Below are 24,027 nucleotides of genomic sequence, written 5' to 3' on the forward strand. Positions count from 1 at the left end.
TTCCCAAAGAGGATTTGCCCACAGCTAAACAGAGCTGAGCTGCACCTCAATATGAATCAAAGGCAGGAGGGGTCCTAATCTATAACTTCCCCCAAAGAGAAAAGCCCTGCACCTGCCGAGGGGAGTCAGCTGATAGAGCTCTCCTCTGGGGGAGTGTGGGGTGTGGGGGGTGCGGAGATATTCTTAGCAGAAACCTAAGACCCCAGAGAAACTGATCCTTCACTCTGGCCATTTTTACCACCGTGAACTGTCTGCGATTCTGGAGCCCCTGATTAAATCCCTCCAACTCTCATCTGCCCAAGCCACACGCATAGCCACCCAGAAGTACTTTTCTCCTCAATCTTTTCTTTTCTGTTAAAAACAAACAAAACCCTCTGCCCAAAGGGGTGTAGATTAGGATGTCCCTCAAAAGGAGACCCAGGTCAATAAATTACACCAAATCCATACCATGGAACAGTCTGAGGCCCCCCAAAAGAATAAAGGGCACTGGAAGATGGTAAGATCACTGTGACCTACTGGTAAATGGAAAAAAACAAGTTGCAGAATAATAAGCAGGATAAGTAACTGAAAATAAGGAAAGGATACAAAAAAGTATCACAACTTCATAAGGAAAAAATTGGAAAATACAGAAAAATCACTCCCCCTCCACACACACACACACACAGACCTCCCACCCTGAAGAAAGAATCACTGCTAACATTTGATATATTTCTCTCAGGTGTCCCTGCTAGAAGTGGTGGTGTTGCATAGGTGGTGGGCAGGACACACTGGAGAGTGAGCAGAGCTCGAATCCCAGCCCTTCCACCCACTACCTGGGTGATCTGCAGATCTGTTCTGTGGAAGTCATCCCACCCGCCTTGGGGTTGTTGTCTGGGTTAAACGAGGCCAAATATGGAAAGCACTGAGTGCCTAGGGAACAGCAATAAATAAATGCAGCTATTGTTATTATTTGTAACCTGCCATGTCCCTCAACATTTCAACATAGCGGATTTTAAATGTTACTCAGAATCTTTGAAAACATCACATTTAATGGCTGCTGGATATACCAATTTCTTCACCATTCTCTTATGAGAAATGTTTTGGCTGCTTCCATTTTTACCTTTGCATAAATAGCTCTGTGATGAGCAGTGTTGTGAATATAGCTTTACCTCCCCCGTATTTTGGAGATTTTTCTTAAGATCATTTCCCAGAAGTGGAATTACTAGGCCAAAGGGTAATCACCATTTTTAGACTTCATATGCACAAGGCCTGATTGCACAAACCAGGCGTTGTTTCCTAGACCTAACCTCCCCGCATCTCCTTACCATCCCCAGAGCCTCCCTGCCTCCCACCGGGGTGGCCTTCTCCCTGGAGAGGACACCAGGCTGCCTCCACCTCCCACTCTTGCCTCCTCCTCTGCTGCCTTCTTCAGCGGCAGAGCCTTCTCCCCTCTGCCCGTGTAAATCCTCCCTGTTTTCAGTTCTTACAACTCTCCCCAGTCCACCCTGGCTGCTGGGCCTTCAACCATCTCCCCTTTCTCTGGTTTTACCAGCTCCCCAAATCTATAACCAAACCTGGCCTGACTTGTGGACCCTCTGTCCTTTCAAGATTCGGATTTGGGTCCATACCAACCAGACAGTAAGCCTCTGAGATCAGGAATGAAGCCCTGGGCTCTTCTTGCTTCCCCTCTCAGCCCCCTAGTGAGCAGTACAGTGCTGGGACCTGTGTTCCCATTTCATGTATTCACTAGGCAAAATGTCTTCCTAGGGTCAGCTGTGGGCCAGGCTAGAAACTATGGCTGCAGGGACCTTAGGAGCTGGTTCTTTGGTCGGGGGAGAGAGGGAAACATAAAGAATCTATGTAACCACAAAGGACGGGGGCTTTGATACAAGTTCATAACAGAGGAGAGAGAAGGCAGGGGTCAGCTCAACCTCATAGATTCTGCTCAGGGGCTGAAACTTGTTGGCTGTCTTGCTGTGTGACCCTGAACAAGTCACTTAACCTCTCTGAACCTGGGAGCCCCCATCTGTACTAGGCTCTCTTCACTGGAATGTAATAAGGTTAAATCAGTTATTCAGGTGAACTTGCTTAGCCAGAGACAAGCAGCAGGTGCTCAATAAACATTTGCCAATGGTGAAGGCTCAGTACCAACTTGTGGATTAATAAAGGGGCTGACTGGCAGGGTGCGTGTGGCCATGGGGCACAAGCATCTCAGCAGGCTTGTTCTTCTCTCCTGGGGACTAGTTGCTCGATGCCCATATCTTCCACGGAGGGGTGTTTCTTGCAGGTCCTGGCCACCTGGGTTTCCAGCCCAGAGTCTGGAAGGATATGTGGAAGGGCTGGAATCTGCTGGGTGTGATATATGCTTACAAGGACTTTACTCATGAATCACCTCTGCCTTCCGTGCAGTGAAGCAGTGGGATGGAATGTTGAAAATGCCTCCTTTTACATCCATTTCCTGAGCGTGCTGCAGACTCACTCCCATTCAGGCTGCAAATCATCCCCCGTAACAAGGAGAACCTTACACGAGGGCCAAGGAACAGAGGCTTGGGGAGGGGGGTATGTCACCCAGGGCTCAACGAAAGCCGAGGGCACCAGGTCCAGTTATTCATCCTCCCAGCAGTCAGGGCAGGCTCAGAGCAGTCCCATCCCTGGAACAAATGTGGCTTAAGGTTATGGCCAAGGTCAGGCCTGTTAGGTGTCCTCTGGTGGTGGGGGTGGTGCAGAGATTACTGGCCTCAAGTTTGGATTTAAAGCTGAGAGAATCCTTAGACACCATCTAATTCAACTCTGACCCTTTTTGGAGAGGGAAACTGAGGCTCAGAAAGGTCAAGAGATCTGCCCAAACTCACACAGCTATGGCATGAGTTATAAAGCTAGGACTTGAACCTGGGTCTCCTGACTCCTGGTATATTGTTCTTTCCAAACCCCACAGGTATGACAATTCTCATCATCCTCTGCTCTATCTGGGGTTACATCTCAACTCACCCATACCCACCATATACACTATACACCATAATCACTATAATATTGACAGTAATGGTACCACCTATTGGATAAGTTCCTGAAGGAAGCACAGGGCTAAATGTTTAGGATGTATTGTCTAATTATAAGCCTTTCAAGACCTGTAGGAGTTAAGTACTATAACTCCTTGCTACTCAAAGTGTGGTCTGTGGACCAGCAGCATCTGCATCACCTGGGAGCTTGTTGGAAATGCAAATCTCCAGCTCCAGGAAGAGAATTTGCATTTCAACAGGCTCCTAGGTGATTTGATGCAGTCAAGTTTGAGAAGCACCGCCATAGCTATAACTCATCCCACTTTCAAGACAGGTAACAGATGCACAGAGGCGGGTAGTGACTCCCACAGTGTCCCACAGCAGGTCAAGGGTGGAGTGCTGGTAGAACCTTAGGCAGAGCCCTTGCTCTGAAGTCTTCAGGTTTAGGAATGTTTTTCTACTAGTTCTAGGCCAGGTGGGGTAGGATTCCAGACCCCACCTTCCCCAGGAGCAAGGAAGTTAGAGATAAAAGGAATATCTCAAGCAGTTTACAAGGTACTTTTAAGTCTATTATTTTGTTTCTACTTTACAGCTTGCTAATTATCCTAACTTTACTCAAGAAGAAACTGTAGCTTGGAAGAGTTTAAGCCATTTGTACAAGGCTACAACTGCTGGCCACTTTCAGAGTCTGGGCCCAATGCTGGCTGGTCTCCTTTACTCCAGAACCGAATCACTGTTTCTCCAAGCACAGGGTGGCATCCTGGTGGCAGGAGAGGCAACTGTTGGTGGTATACAGATGAAAGCGCCCCATTTGAATTGTCATATATTTTAATTTCTACCACAGAAAAATAGAATTAGATTATTAAACCTCAGAGACTACTGCTTAAGACAAACACGAGTTTTGTTTTGTTTTATGAGTCTCTGTAAAATCATTTTCAGGAATGACAGAGGAGGTGGTACTCAGATATTGTAAAATTCATGAAGGTGGTAAAAGACTGGAGTCTGGGAAACATCCCCAGACACCACACTACACGGTGGAGGGGTGGGGGTCGGGGGAAACCAGCAGCCAGAGAGAGCTCTACCCAGAGGTTGTTGATATTTCATGTACAGGTGGTTCTCTCATTATGGCCTTCCCATCCTCCTTGTCCCCAAGGTCTTAGTATGGAGCAAATATGATGCTCACTCAAGGGCACACACGCCTCATTAAAAAAAAAAAAAAAAAAGACCAAGTTGTACCACCCATTTATCTTTCTAGCCAGCATCTCTATGGCAAAGCTGGAGAGACCACAGACTTGCTCCTTCTAACCTCCTCCCACCCCTAGCCCACTTCCTGTAGCTTTCTAGGATGCCCCCCACCCATCCTGATCACACTTGAAATGTTGCATGGGGGAGGCTAGAAATGGGGGATAAAATCCCTCTCCCATCCTTCAGGAATAGTCTGTGGTTCCTCAGTGGAGGGGAAAAACTGCATCTTTGCTTTGAAGTGTTTGCTCTCTTCCATCTCTTCCTTTCTCTGACGGTGTCCAGGGCCCTTAACAGCAACTCTTCTTTGAACTTTGAGTAAACGGACATTCTCTGCTGTACGCCAGTTTCATTCAGGGATCACAAGTAAAGAGTTCTGGCAAATAAAAAAATAAGTCTCCCAGGAGTCCAGAAAACAGCTATGGTAAGGAACAAGGACTGTTACCTTAGAAAAGATAGAAGAGGGACAAGGTGACCATCTTCAAATATTTCAAATAGGATCTAGATTTATACTATATTTCTCTAGTAAAGAGTAGAAGATACAGGGGACTCAGCTTCAGCTCTGTGAACTTGGTCAGCTATAAAATGGGGACAATGGTACTGCCATCATAGGGTGGTTGTGAGAATGAAGTGAAGTGCCCAGGGCATACCTGGCACCTCATAAAAATCCCAGGATATGCTTGTTTCCTTTTTTGGCCTCATTCAAAAATGCCTCATGAGGCAGTAAGCTCCCTCTCTGGAAAATTTCAAGATAGAATTACAGTTCCTCACTGCCAAGATTCTGTGCTTCGGTGCTGCCGGTGACTTTTCATAAAGAGAAAAACTGGCTCACACAGAGCCCTCACCACGCTCCAGGCACGCAGAGAAGGGCTTTCTGTAGGTACTTCATTTAATCTTCTCATCAGCCCTATGAGGTAGGTACTATTATTATCCACCACCACCCCCTCTTTCTTTTTCCAGATGAGAGAACCGTGGCTTAGAGAGGTGAAGCAACTTGCCCAAGGTCACACAATCAGTAACTGGCGGGCCAGGGACTTAAACGTCACACTCCAAAGTCCTTGCCCTGAGAATTGGAGGGGTTGTTTATCAAACCTAAACTCCTCTCCCAGGCTCGCCTGCTCTAGTGCTCCAGCCATTGTTGATCTCTCTTCTGTAAAATTTCTTCAGGTCTCAATATCAAAACCACCAGGTTGAGCATTTTTTATTGTGTGGATGGCTTCTTGTCGCTCCTAGCTCACCATAAGTGGGTCTGAGGATTTTACTTTTCAAATATGTCCTTGTACTCAGTAAGCCTTCAGAAGAACAAGTTCACAGGCTTCTAATAATTCTTTCTTTCACTGCCAGCTGAATTAGACAGCAAGTAACTCCTTCTTCCCTGCCAAGCCTACCCCCATCTTTTTTTTTTTTCTTGTGCTATTAGAAAAGTCTTTTCTTGGCTGGCACAAACACTACAGTCTGTTCAACTAGTTGACATTTACTGAGTTCTCTTTTGTTTTCAACTGTAGTATAGCTGATTTACAATGTTGCGTTACTTTCAGGTGTACAGCAAAGTGATTCTGATATATTAAATGTATATGTAATATATTTATTCTATATATAATATATATTCTTTATATATAATATATAGTATATATTCTTTTTCAGATTCTTTTTCATTAGAGGTTATCACAAGATATTCAATACAGTGCCCTATGCTATATAGTAGGTCCTTGTTGTTTATCTGTTTTATATATAATAATGTGTATCTGTTAATCCCAAACTCCTAATTTATTATTGAGTTCTTAATATGCACCAGGCACTAATCTAAATACTTTTTGTGTATTAACCCACTCATCGTGACAGTAACCTATGAGCTAAGTCCTATTTTCATTCCCATTTTACAGAAGAAACTGAATGTACCAGTGCATGAGGATTTGACTGAGTAAGTAAGTGCTTTGCTGATGGATAATACTATTAGCAACAACAACCATACAAATACCTTACGCTTGCATCACGCTAGAGCTTTATGTACATTACGTCATTGCCACTCACAATTAGCAGATAGGCACTGATGTCCCTCTTTTATAGAAGAGGAAACCATGGCAGGAAACCAAGGGGTGAGTGATTCTCAACAGCCACACAGCCAAGTGCTGCCTGTGCTCCTGAGAGAACATTGTATTCACTCCACTCTAAGATCCTGGGGGCAAGGGAGAAGGGAGGGTCATGGGGAGAAAAACTCCAGTACACACAAAAGGTACTCTACAAATATTAGGTAAACAACAGGAGCTGGTCAAGCAGAGGCTGGACAGGAATCCCGATCTTTGACTCCTAATCCAGGGCTCTTTCCTTTTACCAAGATGGTGGGAAGCAAGTCTTGGGTCCAGACCCAATAGCAGTCTTGATTGGGGATCTTAATGCCAAAGAAAGTAGAGCTCACAGAGATTATTTTCACTCCTCTGCTGTTTCCACATTTTCAACAATGAACATGTGCTACTTTGATAATGAGAAGCAAACAAGTGGATGAAGAGAGGTGGCAAAATGCATCCGAGGGCTGGGGCTGCTAGAGGACCCTTGGGTTGGCTTTGGGATGGCTCTGGGCCCCTGCCTGGCATTTTGGAGCACTCTCTGATCCACCCCCACAGACCACCTGGCCCCACTTTATGGGTAGATGGGGGAGGCAGGGCTGTGATGAGCATGGACAGACAAAGGAATTCCCAGGTCCCTGAAAGTCTCTAACGTTGGAAACTAAATGCTGTATGTGCAGTTTTCCAAGAAACAGGCCCACACTTTTTTAGAAGGGGCACCACAACCCTCCAATGGGTAAGAACACCAAATCACAATGGTGAATCAGGTGAGGGTTAGGATGACCAGTCACATGAGGGTCAGGAAACAAAAATCTTCTTGCCCCATTCTGAGTAGAACTGGCAGAGGGGAGAGAATGACGACTAGAACAAGGTCCTGCCTCATAGGTTCATATTGTTCATTTAAAGTCTGCTTTTTTCCCTGAACCCACCCCCAACTCCCATTCCAAAGCTGTAGAGGGGCAAGCATGATCGTTTACACAACTCCAGTCTCAGACACCCTCCTCCTCCTCCTCCTCCTAGGCCTGTGGCCTATGAATTCTAGTCCTGATCTGAGTAGGACTGTGCACCCACAGCTTCCCATCTTGCCTCCTGACCCAGGGTCTAAAACCCTGATTTATGCTATGGCCAACTTTCCCCCCAGGTGCCTCCTAAAAAGCCAGCTGCTTTCAAGTCTCAACAAGCACTGGATTCCTTTCCACCAACGTTGACTGAGCTCCTGCCATATGCTGGGTGTTATGACGGAGTCACAGATGGTGGGATAAGTCCTGAGTGTGGCCTGGGAGCCTTCAGGCTAATGACAGGACAGATAACACTCACGTGTCAGGTTGGGGGAGGGGAAAACTGCACAAGAGTGAGAACCCCCAGGAGGGGGACGGGTTAACAGGCTGAGGGATTAAGGGGTCAGCTTCTGGGAGGTGCAACAGTAGCTCTGGAGCTGGTGTGTGAAGGTGGAGAAGGATTCCTACACAAAGGAATGGGGGAAGGTACTCAAGTCCTGTGGGAAAGAGTGGCGGCAGCAAAATACTGGGCAAGTTTAGAAAACAGACAGTTTTGTGTCGCTGGAGCCTGGGGCTGGGGGTCAGGGGAAGGAAGGAGAGAAGCAAGGCTAGAGGTGGGTTATGGCCAATTGGCCAGAACAAGGACCCTGGTGTTCCACTAAGGAATGTGGATTTTATCAGACAGTGCGTAGGTGTCACCAAGCGTTTTTGAGCAGAGCAGGTGGGCTCTACGCTCTGATCTAAGCTTGAAAAGATCACATTGCAGAGGACAAGAGAGCAAGGAGAGGGCTTGGAGATTGGGAAACAGGATGCTGCTGTAGGGCCCAGTCTGGGGCGGAGGGATTAATGGGGCCCTTTTACTACAGCCATGGGCAGGACCTGCTCCATAATTTGTAGGGCCCAGTGCAAAAGGAAAATTCACGGTCCCTTGTCCAAAAATTATTAAGAATTTCAAGAGAGCAGAGCATTAAGCCAAGTCTGGTGCCCTTCTAAGTATGGCCTTGTGCAGCTATACAGGTCACACGCCCACGAAGCTGGCTTGGGGCCACGGGGCTAGAAAGGGCAGGTTAGAAAAGAGATCTGGAAGGCAGAGTCCTGGGACTTGGTGATCTGTTGGGCATGGGAAGTGACAGAGCAATCCGGCTGACCTTCCTACACTGCTGGTCAGGCCACTCTAGCACTATCCCCTTGGGCAGCCCATGATCAATTTCTACTTATCAGTATGTTTAAATTTCACCCCTGCCCCCTCCTCCTGCTCCCTACCCAGACCTGTTTCTGTAGGGTCCCTGTCTAAAGGTGTCACCAATCACTCAATCAACCTCTACTCCTCTCTCCCCATCCCAACCCTTCCGGCAATTTACTTCCTGAATGTCTCTCCCATCTGTGTGGCCTGCTATCACTGCCAAGTTCCTGCAGGCCCTTATCAGCTCAGGCCTGGATTACCCAGAAAAGCCTCCTATCTGTCTCCCTGACTCCGGCCTGGACCGCTCCCCCTATTCTCAAATAAAACATCCATCCTTCACAGTGCCACTTCAGGGAGGCCCCTGAGTGCTCACCTGACCAGGTCACTGAGTAACAGCCCTCATCCAGGACTGCTCAGCCAAAGGAGAAGATCCAAATGCCTTAAATGGCACACAAGTCCCTCTGTCGCTTGATCCTGCTTAATTTTCTAATAAATACCAGAAATGCCTTAGTCTCCCACGTACCTCCAGCACATACCATGCTGGGTTATTGTTTTTTCCTCTACCTCAAGCAGTTCTCTCTGCCTGGAATGCCCTCCCCTTTCCCTCTCCAGGGCCTGGCTCACCTCCATTTGTTCATTGCAGTTCACCTCAGCTCTCCTTTGCTTTGGTGGGGTGGGGGTTTCTCCAGGGCCCCACCCCTACCCCATGGCACACACCTCCACGCTGGATGCTCCTCCACGCTGACTACAGGACCTTAAAGAGACCCAACCTCCTCTCTGGGCTGGGGGGCAGCTGGTGCAGTGTGTCCTGCTCACTGGCCATGTGGGTGCGCCACACATGTGTGGTTCTAGGCTGAAATGTCTGCAAGTGTATGGTGACACTGGAGGAGGAACAGATTGCAGGGAAAGTGGGCACAGATAACCCCAGAGAGGAAGAAAACCCCTACATCACTTCTTCATTAAGACTCCACTGGCAGGGTGAGGCCAGCGCCCCTGACTGAAGGCAACTGAGACCCAGAGGCAATGCCAGCTATATGGTATCCGATTTCATTGCATTTGATTTTAGAATTTGATTTCTGCTTCCCTTTAAAAATCTCATTCCCCTCCGTCAGTAGTCAACAAGCCCCTCCCTAGTGGAGGCAGGCTTCTTCCCTCAGGCTCACAATAAAATAGTAGGTCTTGAGTTTGAGGGGAGAAGCATGTTTCCGTCACACATGTCCCTGCAGCTAACAGGGCACAGAGCCGACCCTTAATAAGTACTTGCTGAATGAGTGAATCGTGTCCAGTTCCCGAAGACGCGATAGGATGCCTGAAGCTGCTGGGGACTGGTGGGGGCAGACAGCCTGGGATTATACTTGATCCACAGATAATCCCCCAAATCCAGAAGCCACCTGGACAGTTGGCTGGGCTGAGCACCATCAACCATGCATGTCGATGCTGCAGCTGATTTCATGACAGATTTTCCTGGGGCCAGAAAACCGTCCCTTAAAACACAAATATTCTAATTATTATTGGGAGGGTGACAGAGAAAAAGACCACCCAAGGTGCAGGATCCATTTGTGGGGATTAATTGCTGCTCTTTTCTCACCATCTTTACTTTTGGGTACTTTTATTATGGAAAATTTCAAAACATAAAGAAAGGTAAAGAACCCCCAAGTATCCATCACTTCAACGATTACCAACACGAATCCAATCTCGAGTCATGTACAGCCCAGCCCTTGAAGCAAATCCCAGCTATCATCTCATTTCCCGCGTAAAGACCGGTAAGGCTCGAAATGTACTTCTGATTCATCTGGGGGCACTGGCCGAGGGCGCCCCTTGCTTTGCCTACCGCGGTGCCTGTCACAGCCCCCAGCAGGTTCTGAACCTACGTCTATGAAACTCAAAGGGCGATGGTGCGGCGCCGGCTCTGCCTCCTCCGCTTCCTCCTCTTCCCGCACGGCGTGGGTCACCTCGGCTTCGTGGTGTTCCTGACACCCCCACTGGCAGCCCCCGGTGATGCGCGAGTGAGTGTCTCTGCTCAATGCCGCAGAGAGCGCAGGGAGGCGCCAGCCACTTCCTCTTTCCCCGGCTGACTAACGCTCAGCGCCGGCCCCGCGCGTCCCGCTCTCCGGGGGCGTGGCCACAGCCAGAAGGGGCGGGGAAATACCCATATTCGGCCTTATATGGGCAGCCACGTCACGGGCCGCACACTCATTCACATAAAACGCGGCGCTGCTGGCGGAATCCCCGGCTTCTGGGGCGGCGAGTGGCCGGGCCGGGCGCCTAGCGTGAGGGGCGGGAAAGAAGAGTTGAGCGGCCGCTCCGGCGCCAGACTCGGTGGGCCGACCGCATCCCCGCGGGTCGCCCTCCCGGGCCTCGCCGCGGGCACCCTGGCTGTGGGCACCTGCGGGGCGCGCGGCGCGGGGCCGCTGGGCGGCGGTGGCGGCATGAAGGTCACGTCTCTCGACGGGCGCCAGCTGCGCAAGATGCTCCGCAAGGAGGCGGCGGCGCGCTGTGTGGTGCTCGACTGCCGGCCCTACCTGGCCTTCGCCGCCTCGAGCGTGCGCGGCTCGCTCAACGTCAACCTCAATTCGGTGGTGCTGCGGCGGGCCCGTGGCGGCACGGTGTCGGCGCGCTACGTGCTGCCCGACGAGGCGGCGCGCGCGCGGCTGCTGCAGGAGGGCGGCGGCGGCGTGGCTGCCGTGGTCGTGCTGGACCAGGGCAGCCGCCACTGGCAGAAGCTGCGCGAGGAGAGCGCCGCACGCGTCGTGCTTACCTCGCTGCTCGCCTGTCTGCCCGCCGGCCCGCGGGTCTACTTCCTCAAAGGTGAGCGCTTCGGGGCGGCGGTCCCCTGTCACCCTCTCCGCCTCCACGCCGGGACGGCCCTGGGCTCTGGGATACCCTTCTGGCGCCGGACCCCTTCTTCGACCCTGGAACCCGGGAAGTTCTCCGCTGGGTCTGCATCCTGGGGCTTGACGTGCGCTAGGGAGGGCACTGCCAGTGTCAGCGCTCACAGCTTCCCCCTCCCCACCGGTTCCTCGAAAGCGCCGACAGCCTGTCGGCGGGGTGGGTGGGACTGCTTACGCAGCTGGGGGCGCTGCTTCTTAGCAGCTGGGGAGGTGGGGGCCGTCGGCTTGTGCTGGGCTTGGGTCCCGTTTCCTGGCGCGGGTTTCACCGCTCTCGCTGGGGCCTGCGCTCTGAGCCGTCCTGATAGATCTGGCGCGATCAGCAGGTCGCGACCTTACCCCCCCCCCCCCCCCAGCCCCAAGGAGCGTGGCGCCGCGGTGCCCCCTGCCTCCCGCCTGGACAATTAACATACGTTAGGCTGTGTCTTCTTCGACCCTCTTGCCTTTTTGACCCTGGCGAGTCCCTCCCCTTCCTTTCCATTTCGTTTTATTGCTTTTTATTGTTCCTTGGCTTCCCCTTCTCCCCTCCTAGGCCTTTCTCTTGCTCAGTTTGGAGCTGACAGCCTTCCCACCCTTTTCACCTCCTCTCCCCCGCCCCGGGATCACCCCCTGGAGGAGTCCCGGGCCAAACCCGGCCGGCCGCTGTCTGGGTGGGAGGCGTGCTGGCTAGGGAACCAGGATTTAGGAGAGGTGCCACAGGATGGTTGTAAAGGGAATTGCGTCGCCTTTGGTTTGAGGACCCCCCCCCCCCAGAAGCTGCGTCACCAGTCTGCCCCTTACACCTGCTAGGGGAGATGATTTTGGTGGTGGTGGTGGGTGGGTGATTGACACTTAAATTTCTGGGTCACTTTCCATGACTGCTTCCGCCTTGTATTTGAGTCCTTTGTAACCTTATGAAGATTTAGCCTGCTGTACAGAGATAAGGACTCAACCCAGGTAGTGCCCCAGGGCCCTGGCAACTCTGGTGTAGACACCTCCAGATGTAACACTGATTCGGTTCAGAACTCAGATGCAGTGAGCTGAGAGAGTGAGGGCGCTGTTTAAAACCGTGCAACTTGGGGAGTTTTACACACTCCAGGCCAGGAGATACCAGAGGCACACAGGCAGCTCCCATCTCTATTAGCACCTCTTGCAGACTGTCCCCTGTTGATTCCTGTTAGAGAAACAACGGGCAGAAGATGATAATCTTTCCCCTCTATCCAGCCTCAGCCCCTAGGGAATGGAAACATGCCCTCCAAGCTCTGCAGAGGTTGGCCCCTGATTTCTTTGTCTTCCTGATTTTTTTTTTTTTTTTTTTTTTGGTCTCCTGTTCTTAGTACAGGAAAAGCTTCTGCCTCTCCAGTAGCATGAAAGATATGTTCCAGGAAACCCCTCTTAGTCCTATTCTGCTCCCCACCCCTCTCCAAGGGGGCTATGCTAGCAGTTTAGAAGTTATTGTCACAGGAAGTAGGCAGCTCTGTAGAATCACATCCCAGGAAGATTAATGTTTAAATTTTTTAAATGAAAGTAACATAAAGCATAAAGGCTGTACTATGAAAAGTGCATATTCTGTACATCCTAGGACCCAGTTCCACTCCCCCTAGACAATGGTCAACTATTTCTTGTTGTTCTTTAGATAAATTAATTTTCCATGAGTATCTTAAAAATAGAATGATTGTGTATAGTTCCTGTTCGTGCCTCTTTCACCTAACTAGGTCTTGAGAGATTTGTCCGTATCAGAGCATACATGTCCGATTCACTTTTAAACCCGTCCCCTGGTGATAGCCAGTAAGTAGGTTGCTTCCAGCCTTACTACTTGAAGCAATGTGGGAGAGTATTTGTCCAAATACTTTTGCATGTGCACTATCTTTCAGTAAAATTATGAGATTGTCAGGGCGAAAGTTATGTCCCTTTTAAATTTCAGGAGAAATTGCTTGGTACTTACCTTTATAACAGTACTAAACTTTTAAGTTGTTGCCAAAGAACATTATTTCTTTAACTCATGTCCAGATAAAAGTTCAGGTTTTTAATCTGGTGGCATCTCAGATCGTGGGAACAGTGCCTTTTACACTTCCCTCAATGTTTCCCCCACCCCCTAAAAAACCCACTAAAACGAGACGATAACTGAATGGAATTGTCAGTGGGTATTTATATAGTGTCCTTGCACTTTGTCTGCTCCTCTGGCAGTGTGGTGCTGATCGAAAGCAGAATCACTCAAAAGAGCGTTGAAGCAGTCAGAAGAATTGCCATGGCTCTTGCAACTCAAGTGAGGCACCAGAGAGGAATGTTTCGCCTCTCCACCCCTCAGATGGGAGTGGGTGAAAGACAGAGACCATCTAATCTGAAGGACTTGTCCTGACCCCAACTTGAAGAGGCAGGGCACTGTTTATCTGTTCCTCAACGACACTAAGACTCTTTGTCTGCCTGCCTTATTTTGTCAACAGGCAGGCAGGACCCAGCCCACACCCGCTCCTCCTGTCTGTCCTCCTGGGAGTCGGCTCTTAAGCACTCTATTTAAAGCCAAGAGATGGGGTGGCCTTCAGGCTTCTCTTTTCCAAGCCTCATTCTAAAGTTTGAGAGGACTGGGGACTGGGCCACTCTTGCTTCAGATTCCCATCCCCTGACACTCAGTTTGTCTCCTGCAACTCAGGATGTTGAGGCCCAAGCACAGGAAGTGATCTACTGATTGAGGACACCTCTCACCTCTTCCAAGGAAGCTGTGGGTCAGTTTAAGTCTGGCATTCTGTCTGCTTCCTAGGAAGGAAGGGGGCCTAGGGCTATGGGGGGAGGGGAAACTAAGCCACAGACACCTCCACACATTCTACCTCACCGCCTGTCATTGTGACTAGGAACTTGGTCACTGTGGAGGTCCAGAAGCTTGGGGAGGGGGGCGGGCAATGGGCTGTTTGTCGAAGTGACCACAGGGGAGATTTGGTTGTGCTAAGTGGGGGCGGAGGCAGTTCCAGCAAGCTGAGAGGAAGCAGTAATGGCAAGATGACTCATTCTAGGAATTGGCTGCAGCTTCTGGGAGGGAGCTGGAGGCTGCCATGTAATCCATTAACCATTTGTCTCCTGCAGGGGTTTAAATAGCCACCATGTGGTCCATTGTGAGGTATCACAATACCAAAGACCAAGTTAAAAGGGTGACCTCTTTGAAAAACCACATGGTCTCAGAATGCTTATTTAATTGATGATTTGACCCAAGTGAATTCTCTGGGCCAGAAAAAGAACTGGGTTTTCTGGAGGCTCTAGGAAGTGCCTTAGGTCCTTTTGGATTGGAAGCAAAGGGTTCCCCCAGGCAAGGCTGGCCTGTTCCCCAGTGGCACCTGGCATTCTGAGGTTTTGAGGCCAGTTTTTCTTTTGATTCTTCCCCACCACATGTATGGACCTGAGAAGGGTTATTAATACACTCAAGTTTCTGTGACTTGGTCAGAGAGCAGTTTTTACCTTACATGATCCATTTGGAGAAGTTTAAATATAGCAAAGATTTTTACAGAATCATACCTGCCAGTAGTTGACTTACTGATTTGAGGGCATGTGTGTGGTTGGGGGGGAAAGTTCACCAGGGGAGGGTAATAAGGAGATAGAAATGGGGAGTAGGTGGTCATCAAGGGGAGAGAGAGTTTTTATTTAAGGGAGTGAGAATTAAGTTCCAGAGGCCTCATTCCTCCAGTTTGGTTTGGAAGGTTATTAACTAGATTGATTACTCTAAATTGGGCCTATAGAGAAGATTGTCAGCAGTGTTCTTAGCACCTTGGGAGAGAGAGAAAGGGCAGGGCTGTTTTATTGCCCTGAGTTTAAACCTCATGTTAGCTCCCATTCCCATATGAATAGAGGGGATTTATAATCCAGTTTAGAGCTCATGGGCTAAGGGCAAAACAGACCAGTTTAGGAGTCTGTTTCACGAATTAATGAAATTCTGCATAATCACACCTGCATTTTAGATAGACAAGAGAGAAAGTAGCTATCCTTTTCTGGAGAGATTTGCTTAATATTTGTCAGGTGCCAGATATATTCCCTTTCACAGTTTAAGCTGCTTCTGATAGACACCAAAAGTTAATCATTGCCTCTCTGAACTATAGCTTTTGTGTGTGTGTGTGTGTGTGTGTGTCCCATTTCTATTCTAAAACTATTACTTGTTTTGGTTCAATTGTTTTAGATGACCAGAATCTATAGTAGCTTAATATTTTTGACTGTTCCACACTCAGGGTATTGATCAATTCTTGGCATTTTCTGACAGCCTGAGAAAAATCAATGCTTACATCTCTCTTGCTTTTTTCTTGTAGGGGGATATGAGACTTTCCACTCAGAATATCCTGAGTGTTGTGTGGATGTAAAACCCATTTCACAAGAGAAGGTTGAAACCGAGAGAGCCCTCATCAGTCAAAGTGGGAAACCAGTGCTCAACATCAGTTACAGGCCGGCTTACGACCAGGTACATGGCGTGGAAGTGGCATCTTGGCTCTGGTCCCCGCACAGCACCGTGACTTCCCCTCTCCCTACTCAGCCACGCTGGTTGGTTCTTTTGCGGATCAGGGAGTTGGCAGAGGCTTCTAGCTTTAGAGAGCCTCTGTTGCTTGCCAACTTGAGTTTCCATCCAAGAGTAAATGGGCTTCCTTCCAGCAAATAAGCTGACAAGAGCAAACGAGCCTCAGGATGCTTGACGGCTTCTGGAGGAAAAGGGAAGTGAAAAGATACATTAATACTAGCTGGCCTGGGAGGTGCAAAGAAGCTTTGAAATATCAGTTTAGGTTTCTCTGAAGACGTTTCAGAGCTGACTTTCAGGCTACCTGCGTTGATCTTCGTAATTGTTCATGTTTTGCAGTTTCTGCAAACCAACCTGGTACCTGTCAAGGCGTTTCTTGTTGGTATTTTTAACTGAGATGGGGCAGGAGGAACATTGGGGGAGGGTTGTAGAGAAACTACTGTTTGGATGGCTAAGCAGCCTTTCCGAAGGGTTTTTGATGCTTATAATTCCATAAATTCTGAAACCAGAGGAGAGCAAGAGATAATAGAGGATTTCTTGTGTCTGCAAACATGAGTTTTCTCTTTTCGTTCAAAGAATTGTACTTTAATTAAAGGAAGGAAAAGTGGAAGGCTTGGTCATGGGGTTACCTACGATGTAGGAAGATGAGGGAGAAGCAGGTGAGGACTCAAATCTGCAGAAACCAAAGATCAAAACCCACCTTCCCACTTTACAGAGGGAAAAACTGTCATGGCTGGTGGGATGATTGATTTCGTCAAGAATCCTGCAGCAGGGTTCATGTCAGCACTAGGCCCAGAACCTCCTTCTCTTAACTCCCTGTTCTGGTTTTTTTCAGGACCCTGTTCTTTTTCCCACATGCCTTCTTTTGGAAGAAGGCCATTCTAGGCACCTGACTTGGTAGGAGGATCTTTTCAAGTTCTTCCCACAGAATAAGAACACATCCAAATCATAAGAAGGAAGATTTCTAGACGCTGCCTAAAATGCCAGCTGCCCACCACAAGCAGAGCTCTGCCCTGGGGATAACCTTCCAAGGACAGCCAGGTGGCCTTTCCTTGAAAGGGATCCTTGGTCAGGAGGAAGCCTATTAGCTTGGCAAGGTGCCAGGGTTATTATTTTGTTTGTTTTCCTTTATTAAAATTACAGTGTATGATGAACCCTTAGCTTTCAAGCCATGGGCATCCGGCTTAGCTGGATTTCTATTTTTGTTTGTTTGTTTGGGTGGTGTTTCCCCCCTCTTTTCTCAGAAAGTGAAAGAGAAATGAGAATTTGCAGGATGTTGTGAAAGCATAGCAGACCTTTGGCCAAGCAAGGACCGGGGAGGCCCTGATGTGTCTCCTGGGTTCATCTGGGGAACCCCCCAGCGTTTCTTCTTAGTAGCGCTTCTGCACTGAGAGAAGCCAGGCGAGGTCATGTTAACCTTTGGGGTTTCTGAAGGCCTTTGGTGTCTTCCTCTTGAGTCTAAAGAGAAGATTCAAAAAAAGGAAAGAAATGTGGTTTCAGGGTGTGGGGCTAAGCTCCAGAAGAAATTGGATAGGATCCCAGGCCTGTGGTGTCAGCATTTTCCAGCCACTAAAGAGATGAGAGATCTATGTAGGTACATCTAAAGTGTTAAGCTCAGGGACCAGCTAATAAAAATACTGGTTGTTACTATTGTACGGTCTGTAAAATCCTGTATAACTTTCTTTCAAGTGGCCAGACTTGCCTTTGCTTTAAACACCTGACTTCTCAGGAAAGAAAAAGCAAACACCACATGCAGGGTAATTTGAGAATTGCCTGCTGCCGGCCCTCGTCCCCTGCCGCTTTCCCTGTTGTGGGTCTGCCCCAAGGTTTCCATTCCACTCTTATTCCAGGACAGGAAATAGAAACACAGGAGGCGGATGGATGATACAGGAATGGCTCCCAAAGGCACAGCCACTGTCCCCCTAGACCAGTGTTTTCCCTCTAAATCCCCAGGGGCTCCCATTGTTCCAATTATGGAACAATGGCTTTTCCTGCCACCCTGGAAATGCTGAGATGGCCAGAGCCAGACTAGCTAGCAGTTCTTTTTAGCTTTGCCTCAGGGGTAGATGGTCTCTGGTTCTAATGGGGATCCTCCTTAACTAGAAACCTGCTGTGTGGGTGGCCTCCCAAAAGGCTGAGGATGTCAGCATCTCTCACCAAAACTCAGCCCCACTTGAAGAAGAGCAGGGGTGGAGGACGCCCCTCTGCTCACGGCCTAACAGCTTTTCTTTACCTGAGGATCCTGGGTGGATCGTGACTATTCTCGCTTTGGAGAAGCGTACTTTTTTGGAGGGGTGGGGCTAGGGGAGGAAACCCATTTAACCTCCCTGAGATCCAGCTGCATCTTAGGGTTCACAATGTCCCAGTTTTGATGAAAGACATTATATACAATGTCTGGATTGTGAAGAGGGGAGCTCACCTTGTTGAACCCTTTTCTATTTTATCTAGAAGGAAACCAAGGCTGCCCCTGAGGTTAAAGGGCTTGCCCTGGCACTCTCAGGGCAGCTAGAACTTCCACACGGGCCTCTTGAGGCTTCCATCACAACACACGCTTCTCATCTTGTCAGCATAGGAAGGCCGCCGGCATTTCCTACCATTTCGATATATATATAAGAAAATGAAAATCTTGGCTGTGTGGGATTTGCTGTCATTGAGTCACAAGGCAGTGATGTAAGGTAGAGAGTTTGCCAGGATGGAGGCTCCACCCACACTCGTGAACTGCCCTGCCTCTGAACCTTCTCTACCTGGAAACCAGAAAGGGAGCCTCCCACCTTAAAGCAAATAGGTTAGGTCAGGGTTGTTTTGCTCCTCTCCCGAAAGAGCCAGCCAATCCAACATTTCCTGGTTGTCTTTTGCCCCTGCTTCCAGGGCGGCCCGGTTGAAATCCTTCCATTCCTCTACCTTGGAAGTGCCTACCATGCATCCGAGTGCGAGTTCCTTGCCAACCTGCACATCACGGCCCTGCTGAATGTCTCACGGCGGACCTCCGAGGCCTGCATGACCCACCTACACTACAAATGGATCCCTGTGGAAGACAGCCACACAGCTGACATCAGCTCCCACTTTCAAGAAGCAATAGACTTCATCGGTAGGTGCAGCCATTCCCCCTCAGCTGTTTTGGGGACCCCCCAGGTGTTCTTAGATTTCAATGTACTGATGGGGGCTCCCTTCACTGAGAAGAAAAGCATCTTGTTTGTGCAGCCACCACAAGTTGGAGCCAAGAAGGGATGCATCTACCAAAAAGGCAGAGGGAAGGATTTGAGTTGCTATTAATAGGGGCTTTAATTTGCAAGATAAATGAATTAATATAATTTTATGGCTGGACTCATTGCCGCTCTTGTTAGTGTTTCTGGCTGGGCAGGAAGTGGGGTGCATGTGTGCGTGATGCTTCACATCAAGGAAGCAGGGGAGGGAAAAACCACCCAAACTGTGCTTCTACGTAGGTTGGGATATTTTTAAAAGCAAACAGAAGGAATGAGAGAGCACTACTTACGCATTGAGCCCCTGGGGCTCCGGCAGCTTTCCATGGTTTTTGGCAAACTGCTTTGGGGGCAGTCTGTTTTGCATTTCAGCTAATTTTGGATTGAAGATAGCACTCTTCTCAAGCCCTGTGCTTTATGCACAGAGAAGTTGGCATATTTTTGCATCCTTTGTATATTCTGTGAGGCAGTTATCATTTACTCCATTGTGTAGACCTGGAAACCTTTGGTCCCTCTGCCTGGAGAGGACTTTGGGTCTTGGGATTCCAGCTTCTCAGTGTAGCCTGAATGGTTCTCTTTGTCTGATATCTTTTCTTCCCCATCCCTCTCCCTCAGAGGCTAGGCTAACTGTTGGGTCGCAAATTTGCGAGACCCACTCCCCATCCTTGTGGTCCTGACCCCTTTCCTTCTTTCCCTTTAAACATGCAGAGTTGTTGAAGCAGAGAAATGTTCTTCCTGCTTCTTGCCCTGACGGATGTTGGAAGGGAAAAGGCAGGTGTTGGGTGCAGCAATGATACTACTTAGTGCAGGGAGCCATTAAAGGGTCCCCTACCCCGTCAGCCACATGCTGGGCCCCCTTGGCTCCTCGCACATGGTTTCTACTGCACAGGAAACCCTATGAGAAACTCACCAGAGGCAAAGGGCCAAGCCTGCCCTCCCTGGCCCCTGAGCCTCTAGGCTGAACTGAGTCCTTTGGAGTTGCTGAGAGGCAGCCAAAGTGATGGGTTCAGGGTGAGAAACCCTTAACTTGTTCTCCCTGTCCCCGTCCCTGGGAATGCCTTGCCCTTCTCAGGCTGTTATTTAATTACCTGGATAGCTACTCAGTGAGATCATGAAACCCGCCCCCATCTGCTTCCCAGAAACCTCCCTCCCCATCTTATGTGTGCATTGTGTTTGTTTATATACATAACTGCACAAACCCACAGCTTTCTGAAAGAACATGGGATGCTTTTCCCCAGACTCCTTGGCCTGCTGAAGGAAGGAGGGGCCGAGGCCAAACCAGGCACTTACCCCTTCCGAGGGCCACATGAAAGGCAAGCCCTGAGGGGTGGAGTGGGATCCAGAAGCAACACATTGTAGGCCCTTTGCTTTCTGAGATGTGGCTTTGGGCCAATTAAAAGCTACACTACTCGGAGGCCAGTGGAGGAGCAAAGGAAAATCGGAGTCACAACCCTGTGGTCCTAGGGACTTAAGAGTCCCCTTTGAACTCACTTACAGGGACTTTCTTCTTCCTTTTGAGTCAGAGACTGTATGGGGTGCACCTCTCATGAGCTACCATGGAGTATCCTTTGGGGTTTTCACTCTGATGGGATTCCTCCGTGATCCCTCAGAAACTTGATCTTTTTGATCTTATAGGTACATTTGCAAACTTCTTGAACTTGAGGAGGGAGGTGGGTAAGGGGGCTGACCTTTTATTTGCCCTTCAAAATCTTAAATGCTTTTGCATGCTGTGGCCTTACATAATACCAGGTATATCTAACTTCCTGTGATGTAATTGTTTCCCCACTAGCAAGAGAGGGAATTGGAAAGCCTTTTTTGTGGTTTTTATTTGGTATGTAAATATATTTAACCTTTTACCTCTGCCCATTTTTGGGGGAGGAGTGGAAAAGAAATGGAGGGCACCCCACCTTTTGTCATATTGGGCTAACGAATGCTAACCAATGGTGGTAGCTTTATAGCAGTGACTCCCATTGTTGTGCAAGATGGAGTTTGCCAGAGCCATTTATATCCTTCATCTAGTAAGCGTCACTTAGCCAAGGCTATAATTAGTGGCTGTGCATTATTTATTGTATGTTTGGTTGGTGGGAATCCTTGGGGCTGAGCCAAGCATCCTGCCCTGTGACAGCCAAACAAGGGTGGCCGGGGAGACTGGAAGGCCTCTACCAGGATGTGGGCTAGGTCATCGCCTTTAGAATCAGACCCCCAGAGACAAATTGCTTCTCTGAGTCAGTCTTTGAGCCTGGGACCCTCTCAGAAAAATGTGGATGCCCAGTAAAAACTTACATTCAATTTCAAGGATTTTTCCAAAGACCTCTTGAAACCCATCCTATCCGTAGAACCCAAGTTAAGATGGCATCCCCAGGAAGCAGGTTATGCCAGGTCTAGCGCCTCTAGTGGCAGAACCTGTGCAAGAATCCTGAAGAACTGGGAAGCAGCTCTAAGGGTTGTAAAGGTCCTATGGAAGTATACATCATTGGGAGACCCCAAAAGCTCTATCCTCACCAGTGGGGATTAAAGACTGGCAGCAGACTCATGTGGGAACATAGCATAGCGGTTAAGCAGGTAGACTGTTTGATAACTAGGTCATTTTTTTTAAAACTCCTTTAATTAAACCAATTGTCTTTGGGTTCCAATCCCAACTCATTCCCACTGTTTTTCCTTTCTTCCAGACTGTGTCAGGGAAGAGGGAGGCAAGGTCCTGGTCCACTGTGAGGCTGGGATCTCCCGCTCACCCACCATCTGCATGGCTTACCTCATGAAGACCAAGCAGTTCCGCCTAAAAGACGCCTTCGATTACATCAAGCAGAGGAGGAGTGTGATCTCGCCCAACTTCGGCTTCATGGGCCAGCTCCTGCAGTATGAGTCTGAGATCTTGCCTTCCACGCCTACCCCCCAGGCTCCCTCCTGCCAAGGGGAGGCAGCCGGCCCTTCGTTCATAGCCCATTTGCAGACACTGAGCCCCGACGTGCAGGGTTCGTACTGCACATTCCCTACCTCGGTGCTGGCACCAGTGCCCACCCACTCGACGGTCTCAGAGCTCAGCCGGAGCCCCATGGCCACAGCCACATCCTGCTAAAACCAGGATAGAGGAGCCAGCCCAGCCCCACGAACAACTGTGATTTTGTATTTTGACTCATTGACATTTCATACCTGTGCAATACTGAAGACCTCACTCTGTCCCGCTGCCCCGATGGGACAATGAGTGGTCACCAGGTTTGCAAACAAACTTCAGACTGATCTCGGGGATAGGTTCTCGGGACCGAAGGAAGGCCAAGCCATTACAAGAGCACACACGTGCTGACTACTGTACTTCCAGAACCCCTGCCCTCAGGACTGCCCGGCCTTTGCACCTCAAAGTTCGCCTTTTCATTTCAAGCATAAGGCAATAAATACCTGCAGCAACTTGGGGGAGAGCAGTCGCAAGACCAGGAGAAAAGGCAGTAACAAAGCCAATTCACCTTGAAGGAAGCACAATTTCCACCTTACATTTTTAACTTTGGCAGCCTCGGGATCTGTCTCTGTTGCTTCAGGGCATAAGCTGATCTGGTCACCATCTAGTCGGGAAAGTAACCCTACAGGGCTTTAGGGAACACAGCGTATATGCTGATTTGAACCCTCATATGTTTTCGAGACTCCATCCTGAGTCCAGTGGAGTCAGCTGGGTGAAGTAGACGGTAACAGCCTGGTTTCCCTTTCACTGTGGGTTCTTCCCTGACTTTGGACTTCGGCATGATTCTTACTCATACTTGAACCTTTCTCGTTGCACCTCTCCTCAAAGCAACTCTTGTGTTATTTGAAGAGTTCTTTAGACCATAGACCAAAAATCACCCCTTTGAGGTGGTGGCAGTAGGTGCCAGGAGAGAAAGGGTACCTACTGCCTGGGTCAGTGGCATTGAAACGGTCGTCACCCCAGCTTGCTGTCCTTACACGTGCTTGTCTCGTCTCTGGTGACACATGTTTTCCTCCCTGCCCCTGGGGGTTGTCTTCAAGCTGTTGACTTCTGGGATTTGCAGATTTCTCAATGTGGTACTACTTCTTTTTTTGTCTGTAGGTTATTTCTCCAGGGGAAAAGGCAATAATTTCCTAAAATCCATATGAATGTGAAGAAAAGCAGTATGTTACTGGTTGTTGTTGTCGTTGTTGTTGTATGTTGTTTTTTTATAGTGCAAAATAAAAAGAGTAAAAAGAAAAAAGTGCTTCTTCATGTTGGTGAGTTGGGCAGGGATACATTGAGGTGGGGACCCAGCCTGCCTCACTGGGTTTTACTTCCAAATGAACCCCAAGGGTGTGCAGCTGGAGGCATGAGGCTGTGCATTTGCTCACAAGCTTGCAATCTTGACAATGATACAGAACAGTGCTTTCCAACTGAGAGGCTTCCCTGAGCAAGCTTGCAAGACAATTCCTTAGGCGCAGTCTACATGGAGAGCATCCTCCTATCCTGGGCTCTTCACTTCCATGAGCCCCAGGGAAAGAGTCCAACTCGAACCTCAGCTTCTTCATGTATGAAATGAGTGAACTGAGCTAGATGATCCTAAAAGTCCCTTAAAGCTCTAGGCCCTTGATTCCAGCCAACCTGAGGTCAGCTTCCTCCCTCCAAGCTGGTGGTCAGCCTCTGCCCTCCAGTCCCTGGCATACAGCAGACATTCAGAAAAGTTTGGGGAAATGACCAAGGGACAGATAAGTGAACTAGGTGAAGGTTCACCTTAAGGTCCTGTTCTCCCTCTTTATACCCTTTGGAATTAATTTTTCCAGATAATACCCTCAGGAGTTCCTAGGTAAACCCCTCGATGACTGGGTTTAAATCCAAGGCTGAATCAGCTTGCCTTCTGAATAATTTTCTCTGTGTGGTGTTGGAAGGAAGGGGCTTATCCCAAGGCTTGTGCCTCTGCTCCAGCCTAACTCTTGAGGCCCCTGTTTCCTAATCAGGGGGAACTGGAAACTGGCTGGGATTTATACCATCACAGGTGCCTGACACAAGGATTCCAATCCATACCCCTTGATTACTGGGGGCCC

General features: G+C 49.0%; 1 protein-coding gene and 1 long non-coding RNA gene across 2 annotated transcripts; one reads left to right on the forward strand and one right to left on the reverse strand.

Moving 5' to 3' along the window:
* The first annotated feature begins 10,674 nt into the window (after nucleotides 1-10,674).
* DUSP5 (dual specificity phosphatase 5) lies at nucleotides 10,675-23,207 on the forward strand. Its single transcript, XM_031461738.2, has 4 exons — nucleotides 10,675-11,269; nucleotides 15,615-15,763; nucleotides 18,683-18,902; nucleotides 21,684-23,207. Exons 1-4 carry the CDS (start codon nucleotides 10,891-10,893, stop codon nucleotides 22,088-22,090), a joined length of 1,155 nt encoding a protein of 384 aa, XP_031317598.2. The 5' UTR covers nucleotides 10,675-10,890; the 3' UTR covers nucleotides 22,091-23,207.
* Nucleotides 13,334-18,461, reverse strand: LOC135321839 (uncharacterized). The gene is made up of 2 exons (XR_010381986.1): nucleotides 17,110-18,461; nucleotides 13,334-15,998 (listed from the first exon to the last, which is right to left on the reverse strand). It is a non-coding gene; the product is annotated as an uncharacterized LOC135321839 (long non-coding RNA).
* Nucleotides 23,208-24,027: the final 820 nt, after the last annotated feature.

This window comes from Camelus dromedarius, chromosome 8 (assembly GCF_036321535.1).
Source record: "Camelus dromedarius isolate mCamDro1 chromosome 8, mCamDro1.pat, whole genome shotgun sequence".
In the NCBI taxonomy this organism is placed as follows: domain Eukaryota; kingdom Metazoa; phylum Chordata; class Mammalia; order Artiodactyla; family Camelidae; genus Camelus; species Camelus dromedarius.